The sequence below is a fragment of the Rana temporaria genome, chromosome 8 (genome assembly GCF_905171775.1).
Source record: "Rana temporaria chromosome 8, aRanTem1.1, whole genome shotgun sequence".
In the NCBI taxonomy this organism is placed as follows: Eukaryota; Metazoa; Chordata; class Amphibia; order Anura; family Ranidae; genus Rana; species Rana temporaria.
Genome location: NC_053496.1, coordinates 28,289,317 through 28,303,286, shown reverse-complemented (window position 1 = coordinate 28,303,286; position 13,970 = coordinate 28,289,317). Strand labels below are relative to the sequence as shown.

Below are 13,970 nucleotides of genomic sequence, written 5' to 3'. Positions count from 1 at the left end.
AATAGGAAGTATATCATGTATATAGAGTTCTATAGGAAGTATATAATGTATATGAAGTTCTATAGGAAGTATATAATCTATATTGAGTTTTATAGGAAGTATACAATGTATATGAAGTTTTATAGGAAATATATCATCTATATTGAGTTTTATATGTAGAGGGAGTTCTATAGGAAGTATACAATTACGGATGAGCTCCAGCACGGAGCTGCGCTAATCACAGGCAGGGAGACATTGTCCCGTTGCGCGGCTGCAGAGATCGGGAAATGTCTCACTGTCTGATTAGCGCAGTGCCGACTTCCTGGCGGACTCTGCACGTGGAATGTGGGAACACACCGGAGCTCATCACTATATACAATGTATATGAAGTTCTATAGGAAGTATATAATGTACATGGAGTTCTATAGGAAGTATATCATGTATATGGAGTTCTATAGGAAGTATATAATGTATATAGTGTTCTATAGGAAGTATATAATATATATGGAGTTCTGTAGGAAGTATACAATGTATATGGAGTTCTATAGGAAGTATATAATGTATATAGAGTTCTGTAGAAAGTATATCATGTATATGGAGTTCTATAGGAAGTATATCATGTATATGGAGTTCTATAGGAAGTATATAAATGTATATAGAGTTCTATAGGAAGTATATAAAATTCTATAGGGATGATATAATGTATATGGAGTTCTATAAGAAGTATATAATGTATATAGAGTTCTATAGGAAGTGCATAATGTATATGGAGTTCTATAGGAAGGATATCATGTATATAAAGTTCTATAGGAAGGATATCATGTATATAGAGTTCTATAGGATGTATATAGAGTTCTATAGGAAGTATATCATGTATATAGAGTTCTATAAGAAGTATATAATATATATGGAGTTCTATAGGAAGTATATGATGTATATGGAGTTCTATAGGAAGGATATAATGTATATAAAGTTCTATAGGGAGGATATAATGTATATAGAGTTCTATAGGATGTATATAGAGTTCTATAGGAAGTATATGATGTATATAAAGTTCTATAGGAAGTATATCATGTATATAGAGTTCTATGGGAAGGGTATAATGTATATAGAGTTCTATAGGAAGTATATCATGTATATAGAGTTCTATAGGAAGGATATAATGTATATAAAGTTCTATAGGAAGTATATCATGTATATATAGTTCTATAGGAAGGATATAATGTATATAGAGTTCTATAGGAAGGATATAATGTATATAAAGTTATATAGGAAGTATATCATGTATATAGAGTTCTATAGGAAGTATATCATGTATGTAAAGTTCTATAGGGAGTATATAATGTATAGAAAGGATATAATGTATATGAAAAGATAAAATGTTTCCATCCAGTCACACTCACCACACATGACCCGGCCTCTGTATGTCTGTGGGGAAGGAGGGGGGTGGGTGACCTCTATTAGTAGTACATTCCGTCTCTTGTCCGGTTAGAAGGTCGGTTCTGTAGCCGGTAACGTTCTCTGTCCTGGGTAATCTATCATCACACCGGCAGTGCGGAGGAGGAGGAAACGCCGACAAGCCAATAACCCCACCCGGGCTCCATGAACACCCCCCCGCCGGTAGTGAGGTGGTACAGTCTGCTGAACTTCCTGTTTACTTCCGCCTCTGCACGCTGGGCCTGGAAGAAGACGACAGCAAGCATGGCATCCAGCGCGAAGAGGAGAGCTGTACTGGAAGATGAGGAGATGGAGGACGAGATGGGAGGAGGAGAAGAAGGAGAGGAGGACTCCGACCTCAGCGAGGATGAGGAGTCTGAAGAGGAGGACGAAGATGATATGGATGAGGTGAGGCGGTGTGGACTACAAGGCTCAGCACGGCCTGGGATGGTGTGATGGGACATGTAGTCCTCCATCGTGTCCCTGCCTGCTCAGTGTGTTGATATCGGTGTGGAGGAGATTGTATAATGACTACTGATATATATATATATTTTTTTTTTTATTATTAGGAGAAATCTGGAATCCTCAGAGTGGGGGGGGAGGGGATCAGGCAGCGGGTGTCTGTATTGTGCAGAACATACAGTTCATATTTCACAAGCTTAGTGTGGATGGAATGGGATTCAGCACACCCTTTCACTGCCAGCACAGAACAGTCTGGCTGCTGTGTGCGCTATTGGGGTGCAAACACGCCCTGCCCCCGATTACATGGGAGAACTGCAGTTCTGCGATTGGCGAAAGCAACGGGAGTCTGCCAATTCCCACATCTCTAGTCACACCCACGCACATGTAATCGCTCAGGAATAATCACATGTGAGCGTTCAGCCATGAACACAGGGGGCCAGATTCATGTAGATCGGCGGATCTTTAGATCCGCTCGATCTACGTGTTTTACGATCCGCCGGTGCAATTTAGCGAGACTAGTGCAGTATTCATCAAGCACTTACCTCGAAAATTGCACCGTCGGATCGTAACTCCCCAGGCGGAATTCAAATTCCGCGGCAAGGGGGAGTGTACAATTTAAATCAGGCGCGTTCCCGCGCCAATTTAACTGCGCATGCGCCGCCGGCGAAATTTCCCAGTGCGCATGCTCCAAATGACATCGCTAGGACGTCATTGTTTGCGGCGGCTACGTCAATTGTGGCCATCCGTATTCCCGATCGACCTACGCAAACGGCGTACAAATTTGAATCTTGGCGCGGGAACGACGGCCATACTTAACATTAGCTACCCCTCATATAGCAGGGGTAGCTATCCGCCGGAAAAAGCCGAACGCAAACGACGTTAAAAAAAAAAAGCGACGGGCGGGCTTACGGACTTGAATCGGCGGTTCTCCTCATTTGCATATCCAACGCGTAAAAAAAAGCGACGACACCTAGCGGCCGGGGGTAGATTGCAGCCTAAGATTCGGACAGGTCAAATTGCATGACTAATCGTAGCCTATTGCCGGCAATCACTCTGTTCAAATGGGAGGGGGACCCCAGCTTTGCGATTTGAACAAGTAGTTTGTGTGCTGCTGTTTTTTTTGCAAATTTTTGGGTGCAATTTGGATAGATGTCTGTGCATGAAGCTTTGATATTGTGTGATTTCAGATGAAGTCGCACCATTGCAATGTGAATGGGGGGCTGAGTGATGTACTTATAAGGGGAGTAGGGATCCAGCAGCAGTACGAGTCTCTTCTCATCTGCTACTGGCATTTAAGGATGAGCTCCAGCGTGTTCGCATGGTACACGTGCAGAGCCCGCCAGGAAGTGTGCACGGCACTGCGCTAATCACAGCCAGGGAGACATTGTCCCAATGCTCGGCTGCAGAGATCAGGAAATGTCTCCCTGGCTGTGATTAGCGCAGCGCCGTGCAGATTTCTAGCGGGCTCTGCACGTGTACCATGCAAACACGCTGGAGCTCATCCTTATTGGCATTACAATGAGCCGGGATGAGTAAAGCCTCCTACACACACACACTTCGATGTTTGGACGACCGTTGGTGCGTTTTTTGTGGCATGCTTGTCTCATGTGGAAAGTGAAGAGGTTACTCGCCATACGGAAATTCTCATACGACGGAATACAACTTCAGAAGTGATGTAATGTGTTGAATAGTTTTGTATGTTTTCTTTAATTTTTCACTGTTAAGATTTTTTATTTTATTTATTTTTTTGTCTGAAAACCGTAATAGTTACAGTGGAACCTCGGATTACGACTATAATCCATTCCAGGAGAATGCTTGTAATCCAAAGCACTCGCATATCAAAGCGTGTTTCCCCATTGAAGTCAATGGAAACAAAAATAATTTGTTCCGCATTGACTTCTATGGCATGCAATACCACATGTGGCCAGAGGTGAGGGGGGGTGCACCAGAGAGCCTCGGGGACAGCCCGACTGAACTCTGGAATTAAATATTTCTGAACGGCTCTGGCGCCCCCCCACCTCTGGCCAAATGCGAGACAGACAACAATTGCAAATTGAGTCAGGATTTCCCCCAAAAAATAAAATGAATTGCTCGTATTGCGAAGTGCTCGTTAACCACGTTACTCGTAATCTGAGGTTTCACTGTATACGAAAATCAGACGTTGAGTTCACATCCGACAAAAATGTTAGTCTGCACATCCGGCATTTGTCTGAAGAAAAACCATAATCGGCTGTCGAAGGCACCGTACTAACCAACGGAAAATCAGCAGACCGTTCGTCAGATGAAATTTTACTCCAATTTTCGTATTGTGTGTACGCCCTTTATTCTCCACCATTCAGGAGAAGCTTTGTACTTTAAAGAATACAAGGCTTCCTCTGATTGGCCATGGTAGAGAGAGGTCAGATGGTGCCTTGATTTCTATCATGGCCATTTAGAGGAAGCTTTTAGGTAGATTCAGTAAGAGTTAGGCCGGCTTATCAGTAGATAAGCCGACCTAACTCAGAATCTACGCCGACTTATGTTTAAGTGTATGCTCAAACAGAGATACGCTTAAACATATCTAAGATAGTATGGCTTGCGCCGTCCTATCTTAGGTTGCAATATTTCGGATAGCCGCTAGGTGGCGCTTCCATTGTGGTCGGCGTAGAATATGTAAATGAGTAGATACGCCGATTCACGAACGTACGCCCGGCCCGCCGCAGTACATTTACGCCATTTCCGTAAGCCATTATCGGGCCTAAAGTTATTCCATCTATTAGATGGAATAGCAATGTTAAAGTATGGCCGCCGTTCCCGCTTCGAGATTCCAAATTTTTACGTCGTTTGTGTAAGTCGTCCAAATAGCGATTTACGTAGTTTACGTCCACGTCGAAATCAATAGGCCCGTGCGGCGTTCTTAGCCGCAATGCACACTGGGAAATGTATGCGCAGTTCGAAAAAAACGTAAGGTCAAGCACTATTAACATAAAACACGCCCCCCCAAACACATTTGAATTAGGCGCCCTTACGCCCGCCGCTTTAGGCTACTCCGCCGTAACTTAGCAGGCAAGTACATTGTGAATCATGTACTTGCCTCGCTAACTTACGGCGGCGTAGCTTAAATTCCTTAAACTACGCCGCCGCAAAGTTGCAGCAATCTTACTGAATCTACCTATATGTATTCATTATTAACAGTAGAACGCTTCTCCTGAATGGGGAAGTACTAAGCCCGACTCTTTGTAATCCTGGCAGCAATTGGGAACTGCCTACTGAATATAGCTACTACAGCCCATTAAAGCACCATTCTGTAAAGCGGTGGTCCCCAACCTTTTTGGGACCGGCTTTATTGAAGAAAATTGTTCCAAGGCCCGGGGGGTGTATGCGGCTTTTCGCGGGCAATTTATCGGGACAGTGGCTGGTGTTGGTGCTTCAATTATCGCGGCACCATGATTGCGGAGTGCACTGCAGAGTGCCTGAGCATCATGGGAAATGTAGTTCCAAAACATCTGGGGTGCCAAGGTTTGCCAACACTGGCCTATACATAAGGATCTCCATCACAGCCCTCGTCCTTGTATCTGGGTCCCCATTAGAGTCCCCCCCCCTTAGATCGGGGTCCCCATCAGTGTAAACCCCTGGGCTAGTATAAAGGCAATGGCCCAGATTCAAGAAGCAATTGCGCCTGTGTAACCATAGGTTACACGGCGCAATTGCTTACTTGCTCCGGCGCAGCGAATGCTCCTGATTCAGGAACATCGCTACGCCGACTGCAGCCTAAAATCTGCGTGGCATAAGGCTCTTATGCCACGCAGATTTTAGGCTGCCTTCTAGCGATGACCGCTAGGGGGCGCTCCCATTGTGATCTGTGTATAGTATGCAAATTGCATACTAACACCGATTCACAACGTTGCGCGAGCCCTGCGTACGCAAATTACGTAGTTTGCGTACGTCGGGTTTCGCGTAAGGTTACACATCCTAATAGCAGGCGCAGCCAATGCTATAGGATACCCACGTTCCCGCGTCGTGAGATTTAAAATCTACGTCGTTTGCGTAAGTGATTCGTGAATGGCGCTGGACGCCATTCACGTTCAGTCTGCAGCAAATGACGTCCTTGCGACGTCATTTGCCGCAATGCACGTCGGGAAAGTTTCCCGACGGAGCATACGCTCGGCGCGGGAGCGCGCCTAATTTAAATGATTCCCGCCCCCGGCGGGATCATTTACATTGCGCGCGCTTACGCCGGGCAATTTTGCCGGCGCGCCCTCGCAATTTACGGAGCTACTGCTCCGTGAATCGAGGGCAGCGCAAAATATTTGCGTGGGCGCAGGGCAAAATCGTTGCCCTGTGCCTCCGCAAATAAAGCGCAAATGTACCTGAATCTGGGCCAATGTAAAGATAAACGGTATCATTGTGTTCTATGTTCTGCTTTTAGTTGGTGAATGAAAAGGGACGCCTCTTGCTTGGCCATACATTACATTGCTTCTATGTTCAGTTGTATGAAGTGTAGTGATACTCTTGCAGATCCTATGTAATGTTTAGCAGGGTGACGCTCTCTGTACAGTGAAGTGATATTTGCTTATTATTCTCTTGGTTTTTATAGTGTTGTGTACTTTTGCTGTGTCTTGTAAAAAGATATATAATATTTGATTTCATTTTCTTTGCTTCTGTTTTGTCTAAAGGAAGTAAAGGTTGACTTTGAAGCTCATACAATGTCTGATGGAGATCATGATGGGATCAAAAAGCTGCTGAAGCAGGTGAGGAAATTCTATATAATTCCTTTTATAAATCGGTACGTTTGTTTTACAGAGGGGGATGGGTTTGACTCTTAGATCTTTCTGTTCTCAGAATCCTTAGTGCTACTAAACCCAGCACCCTGCATTCACTATATCTGGTCTCCCACAGAACATGGAAATGCAATTATTTTAGTAAATTTCAACTGCTAAATACCTTTTTCTCATCAGCAGTATATAGCAGCCTTGTGACTTCTATCAGTGTCTGGTTAAAGCTTGTAGGAGCAGTTTTCATTCCACTTTGACCCTCCTGTGAGGCTGCATGACCATCGGTCTTGGACAGTGCTGATTGGCCCTGTGCTGATCACATGCAGCCTCCCAAGGAAAAGAAAAACTCTAGCCAATTGCACACCAAACTGAGCATATGAAGAGTGACTCCAAAGGCTCTCTACTATCAGCAGATGGATTGGGGACAGTGGAAGAAGGGGAGGATCAGAGAAGACAGGATCAAACATCCCTTTTACACAATGTGGATGATTAACCCCTTAAAGCGGAGTTCCGGGCATCATTTTTATTTATTTTTTTGCAAGCTACAATTAATCACATTAAATAGTACCCACCTCCATACCGGGCCTATTCTGGCACTTCTCTCCTACATGTACAAATCATCATTCTTTTGCTAGAAAATTACTCAGAACCCCCAAACATTATATATGTTTTCTTAGCAGACACCCTAGGGAATAAAATGACAGTCATTGCAACTTTTTATCTTGCACGGTATTTGCACAGTAATTTTCAAACGCTTTTTTTTTTTTTTTTTTAAATGGTTTCATGAATTAAATAACAAAAAAGTTAGCCCAATTTTTTTTGTAAAATATGAAAGATGTTACGCCCTAACATGTCACGCTTTAAAATTGCGCACACTCATGGAATAGCGCCAAACTTCGGTACTTAAAAATCTCCATGGGCGACACTTTGAAATTTTTTACAGGTTACAAGTTCCAGAGAAGGTCTAGTGCTAGAATTGTTGCATGCGCTCTAACACACGCGGCAATACCTCACGTGTGGTTTGAACGGCGTTTACATATGTGGGCCGGACTTGCGTGGGCGTTCGCTTCTGAGCGCAAGCTACCGGGGACAGGGGCGTTTTTACATTTTTTTTTTTTTTTTCTTTTATCACTTTTATTCCTATTACAAGGAATGTAAACATCCCTTGTAATAGGAATGTGTGTTACAGGTCCTCTTTATGGAGAGATTTGGGGTCAATAAGACTCCACATCTCTCCTCCTGGCTGGAAAGCATGAAATCGGGAAAAATAATTCACCGATCTCATGCTTACTAGCCGCAATCGCGGCTTTGTTTACTTCCGGGAACCCAGGCGTGATGTCATAAAGTCGCGCCCGGGCCTCTGACGGTCCTAGAGATGAAATCTCTACGATCCTCATGCGACGCTGGCCAATTCATTCTCTGGGCGCCCGATGGCACAGGAGAGCCCGGAGATGCACCGGATGGCAGCGGGAGGGGGGATGTGTCCCCCTCCCGTCGCCTATAAGAACGATCAAGCGGCGGAAATGATCTTTTGTCGTGCACAGAATCGCCGGCATGAAAGAATGATATCTGAATGATGCCTCTAGCTGCTAGCTGCAATCAGATATCACCGCACAAACTAAAGGACGTCATGACGTCCACCCAGGATGGGAGATCCCCTCTGTGGACGTCATATGACTATGGGCCGGTAATGAAGTGGTTTAATAGCTCTCCAATCGTTCCAGAAATCATTGCAAACACTTGCCTTATATCCTCCAGGTCATGTTGTGGCCGTATCCATCATATGTGTGGGCATGTGAAGCATACCACACCACACCTTTTCTTCCAGGTTTTCAGGGAGAGGTGCATGCTGGGCGATTTTTAGGCACAGTAATGCCCAGAGACTGAGTGTTATCATTTCCCAGGAGGCAATGGGGTCTTAGGACAGGAAGTTGAACCACAGAGGACCAGGAATTCTTTTATTTTTTTTTTTTTTTACATTAAAGGCAAGCTGTTAATGGTTCATTTTTAGGGTAGAACTCTAATGCCGCGTACACACGGTCATTTTCTGCGATGTAAATAAACGACGTTTTCTGTGAAGTAAAAAACGACGTTTTTGAAACTTCAATTTTCAAAAACGATGTTGCCCACACACCATCGTTTTTTCACAGTGCTCTAGCAAAGCGAGGTTACGTTCACCACGTTTTTCCATTGAAGCTCGCTTCATAACTAGCTTCTGGGCATGCGCGGGTGTAAAAATGTCGTTTGAAACGTCGTTTTTTGCTACACACGGTCAATTTCTGTGAAGTCAAAAACGACGTTTTGAAAAACGACACATAAAATTGAAGCATGCTTCAATTTTTTTTTGGTCGTTTTTCAGAAGACATAAAACGTTGTTTTCTCCCACACACGGTCAATTAAATTGACGTTTTTAAAAACGTCGTTTTTTTACATCGCAGAAAACGACCGTGTGTACGCGGCATAACACTTTAAGTTCCACAGTGAGTATAACAAACATGCTTTGCTGCATATACAGACTGATTTTACTGTTGCGGGTTTAGTAACACTTAATGTACCTACCTTCTCCAACACATGCTAACAACCCCACACAGGTGGAACAGAGTAATCTTATCCTTTGTGCTATGGAAACAGCAGTGAGAAGTTGGTGGTCTCTCCCTTTTTCTGATTTATCACACTGGCAAGGATTCATGATGAGTGAATATGCAAATTAGTTTGGACTTTGTAATTCATTTTAATTTCCTTTTATTTTTTTCTATTTTTAATTGTTTAGCTGTTCCTCAAAGCCAACGTGAACATTGCAGAACTGGCCAATCTTCTCGTTCAGCAGAATCACATAGGAAGCGTCATTAAGGTAATTTAAGATTTGTAAGATTGTATTAATATCTGCTGAAGGACACACATTCAGCTCTGTGTTCAATAATAAGTCAATGAATGTATTGTTTTTTTAAAAATGTAAGGACCTAATTTTGAGTCGGCTTATTACAAATCCTGTATGGCAGCACTCAGACTGGAAAAGGGAAGGGAGGGACGGGACGGGACTGGTAGCCACACAGTGTGCTGTATGCAAAAGTGGCGATAGGAGGAGGAGAGCGCAGCGTGAGCAGAGGGCTGACCACATCAGTCTGTTAACTTTCCAACCCGATCATTAAAACGGCCTTGCCTACACACGATCTTGGAAAAAAAGTGCTCTAGCAAAGCACGGTGACGTACGACGGCGATATAAAGGGGAAGTTCCATTCGGATGGCGCCACCCTTGCGGCTGCTTTTGCTGTTTTTGTGTTAGTAAAAGACGATTCGCGCTTTTCTGTCTGTTACAGTGTGATGAATGTGCTTACTCCATTACCAACGCTAGCTTTACCAGAACGAGCGCTCCCATCTCATAACTTCTGAGCATGCACAGTTTTTTTCACGCCGTTAAAACCCACACACGACCATTTTTTACGACGTTAAAAACGTCACGAAAAATTTGAGCATGTTCTAAATTTTTAATGCCCATTTTTTACATCGTGAAAAATGCTCTGGAGCCCACACACGATCGTTTTTACGACGTTTTTAATGACATTATTTTTTACAACCCGAAAAATGGTCGTGTGTACGCGGCATTAATCTCATTTTGTCCAGAAAAGGATTTTTATGCAAAGTTTAACCACTTCAGCCCAGGACCATTTTGCTGGTCAATGACTTGGCCACTTTTTGCGATTCGGCACTGCGTCGCTTTAATTGACAATTGCGTGATCGTGCGACATGGCTCCCAAACAAAATTTACGTCATTTTTTCCCCCCACAAATAGAGCTTTCTTTTGGTGGTATTTGATCACCTCTACGGTTTTTATTTTTTGCGCTATAAACAAAAATAGAGCGACAATTTTGAGAAAAATTTAATTTTTTTTACTTTTTGCTATAATAAATATCATCCAAAAATATATAAAAAAAAAAAAAAAATTTCCTCAGTTTAGGCCGATACGTATTCTTCATTTTTTACGTAAAAAAAAAATCGCAATAAGCGCTTGATTGCTTTGCGCAAAAGTTATAGCGTCTACAAAATAGGGGATAGTTTTATGGCGTTTTTATTAATATTTTTTTTTTTTTACTATTAATGGCGGCGATCAGTGATTTATTTTAATTTTTTATCGGTACTATGACCTTATGGCGGACACTTCGGACATTTTTGGGACCATTGGCATTTTTATAGCGATCAGTGCTATAAAAATGCATTGATTACTATAAAAATGCCACTGGCAGGGAAGGGGTTACACTAGGGGGTGAGGAAGGGGTTAATTATGTTCCCTGGGTGTGTTCTAACTGAAGGGGGGGTGGGACTGACTTGGGGAAATGACAGATCGCTGTTCATTCATTGTATGAACAGACGAACAGTCATTTCTCCCCCTGACCGGGTAGAGTAAATTAGAAGGCCAACTTAATACATTTTCAGTATTAATACATTTTCTGTAACGAGCGATCGCGGGTGCCTGCCGAGCGGCACCAGGGGGCGCGCGAGCGCCCCCTAGTGGCTGAAATGCTAAATCACGTAATATTACCTGATTTTGCGCAGCTGAGCCGACCTGCCGCCGTAAAACAAGTGGTTAAAGAAAATTAGAAGGCCAACTTAATACATTTTCAGTGTCGCCCCCCCCCCCCCCCCTCCCCAATCAAGCCTTTAAAAAAGCAAACCATAGAAAAGACTTCTAAGTAGTCTATTGCTAAAGCTTACCCTTTTCACCCTGATAAAAGGAATTACTATTACTCCTGAAATGAATGCGTATTTTGCGTGACTCTAAATAAAACCTTTTTCTGGACACAATACAAGTTTGACGCTTTCCTCCATACGCCTCTAGGACACAGCGTGACCCCAATCTCCGTAAAGAGCTGATTGATTACGCAGCTCTTTACCCATGTGTTCGGCTGTGTCCAGTCACATGTAAACAAGGAGATGCCGTTTATCGGCTCTCCTCGCTTCACACTGACAGCGTGTGGCGAGGAGAGACGATCAGCGGCATCTCATCCCAGGGCAGACATGTACAGGTAATCGGGGCACTGATACTCCATTTTCCCATTACACACGTTTCTAGATAAGCTCTCAAAGGCTTGGGTGCTGCAGCAACAACCAGCTGGAAACTGGTACAGAAAGTCCCCCCCCCCCCAGGGGCATACCAGGCCCTTAGGTCTGGTATGGATTGTAAGGAGAACCCCCTACGCCGAAAAAACTTATCCAAGCACACCACCCGGCCGGTCAGGAAAACATCACAGTCCCAGCATGCTCCGGGACCCACGGAGCATGCTGGGACTGTGACGTCATAAGAAGCCTATATAAATCGCCGCCACCTCGCACACCTGGCATTACAGCAGGAGGAAGCGTCGAGTCGTCATAAGAAGGCAGAAGGCGGCAAAGACGACTGGGCTGCGCCGCCCCTAGTAAGAGAGCTTCAAAGAAGATAGCGGTGGCCAGCCCCGAAGAAGGCACCGGAGAGCGAGTGGGAGAAGAACCGGGAGCGCCGAGACAGCGGAGAAGACGGAAGAAGACCCCCCGGAGCTGACTAATAAATTATTTTAAAACCCTGTGTTGTGTGTTTATTTTATGGACACTTTTCCTCCAGGTGAATGGGTAGGGGTACGATGTACCCCCCCCATACTCCTTCACCTAGGATGGGGGGCCGGTATCTGGGGGCCCCCTTATTAAAGGCAGTGGCTAGAATTGGCGGGAATCCAAGTCGGATCCCCGTCGCTTCTATGACGCGCTCGCTGCAATGTGCTTTTCCTATTCCTTCGAGTGCGAGATGTCGGCACCATGTCGCCAAGAATCAGCGCGATGCCGTCGTGCTGGAAACACATTCTCGGCGACAGGTACTTTAAAATGAAATAAAAGAAAATCTGTTTTATTTTTTATTTTTTTGGGGCTTAAAAAAAAAGAGAGAACCCAGCAGCGTTCACCAAAAGAAGGCTTTATTTGTTTGGAGAAAAAAAAATGATAAAAATGTAATTTTGGGTACAGCGTTGCATGACTGCTCAATTGTCAAAGTATGACAGCGCTGAAAGCTGAAAATTGGCCTTGGCAGGAAGGGGGTGACAGTGTCCAGTAGGCAAGTGGTTAATTTTGGTGTGATTGTGTATCACTTCTGGCCTTGTTTATTTAGCCAAACCAGTATGTGATCAATTTTGCAGTTTGCAATCGTTATTAAATAAGAATGTTCGTAGTGGGGGAATCTCAGAACTTTGTTTCCTCATTTTGTGATGTCTACTTTTAAATTTCTCCATGTTATAATGACGACTGACTTTCTATCTGTTTGTCCCATATCACAGCAAGCTGAAAGTACGGATGATGCTGATGACGACGAAGATGACGATGATGATGAACGCCATGTTTTTGGTTTCATAAGTCTTTTGAACTTAACAGAGAGGAAGGTGAGTATCGGAGTTCCTCGTGGGGGGGGGGGGGTCTGTTTTATTCCTCTGATGGTAGAATGTTGTCATAGTAAACTCACTTGATCTTTGTCTGATGGGGATTGTACAGCTGCAGGTTGTTGTAAATATTAATTTGGGACACGGCAAACACACCATTCCCCAGTGGAACCAATACCATGATAGATCAAGGACGATATCTGATGATATTGAGCATTGTGGTCTGATCTGTTAAAATCGCAACTTGCTGGACTTGGGTAAGGCAGACCTATACTTACAAGATACATTTGAGCTACTGCAACAGTGCTGTTATATTACAGAAGAAATGAGGTTCGCAGCTGTAAAACTCCCACGTTTTTCTCTTCCTGTGTTTGCCGCAGGCTGGGTAAATATTAGGGTTGTCCCGATACCACTTTTTTGAGATCGAGTACAAGTACCGATACTTTTTTTTTTCCAAGTACTCGCAGATACCGAATACCGATACTTTTTTTTTTAATGTCATTTTTTTAATGTCATGTGACAGTGGTGTGTTTTTTTTTTTTTTACAGTGATTTTTTTTTTATCAGCCCTGTTGGGGGTCTTTGGTGAGATTTCAGGGGTCTTAACAGACCTCTGACATCTCCGCTTTAAGACAGAAAAAGGGACTAAGGACACAGATTCCCCAGTCCCTTTCTCAGCAGCCTCAGCTGAAATTAATGGAGAGAAGATTCTCTGCATTAATAAACTGAAGCATCGTAAACACAGGAGGTTACGATGCTCAGTTATATGAATGGACAGAGTCGGTGATCACCGACTCTGTTCATTCGGAAAAGGTAGGAGCCGGGCTTAGTGGCTCCTACCTCCGCTCTCCCCCCTGACAGATTGAGGGGGAAGAGAGAACTGCACGGACGGGGGGGGGGGGGGAAGAGAGAACTGCACGGACGGACGGGGGGAGAGAGAGAAC

The 13,970-nt window shown here is 44.0% G+C and overlaps 1 protein-coding gene across 1 annotated transcript in view; it reads left to right on the top strand.

The window, feature by feature from the left end:
• The first annotated feature begins 1,629 nt into the window (after positions 1-1,629).
• Positions 1,630-13,970, top strand: part of LOC120946756 (BRCA2 and CDKN1A interacting protein) — a 31,414-nt gene continuing 19,073 nt past the window's right edge. The window contains exons 1-4 of the mRNA XM_040361436.1: positions 1,630-1,824; positions 6,534-6,608; positions 9,403-9,483; positions 12,929-13,030. Coding sequence (XP_040217370.1) covers positions 1,681-1,824; positions 6,534-6,608; positions 9,403-9,483; positions 12,929-13,030 — 402 coding nt within the window. The 5' untranslated portion in view covers positions 1,630-1,680. The remainder of the gene's footprint in view (positions 1,825-6,533; positions 6,609-9,402; positions 9,484-12,928; positions 13,031-13,970) is intronic.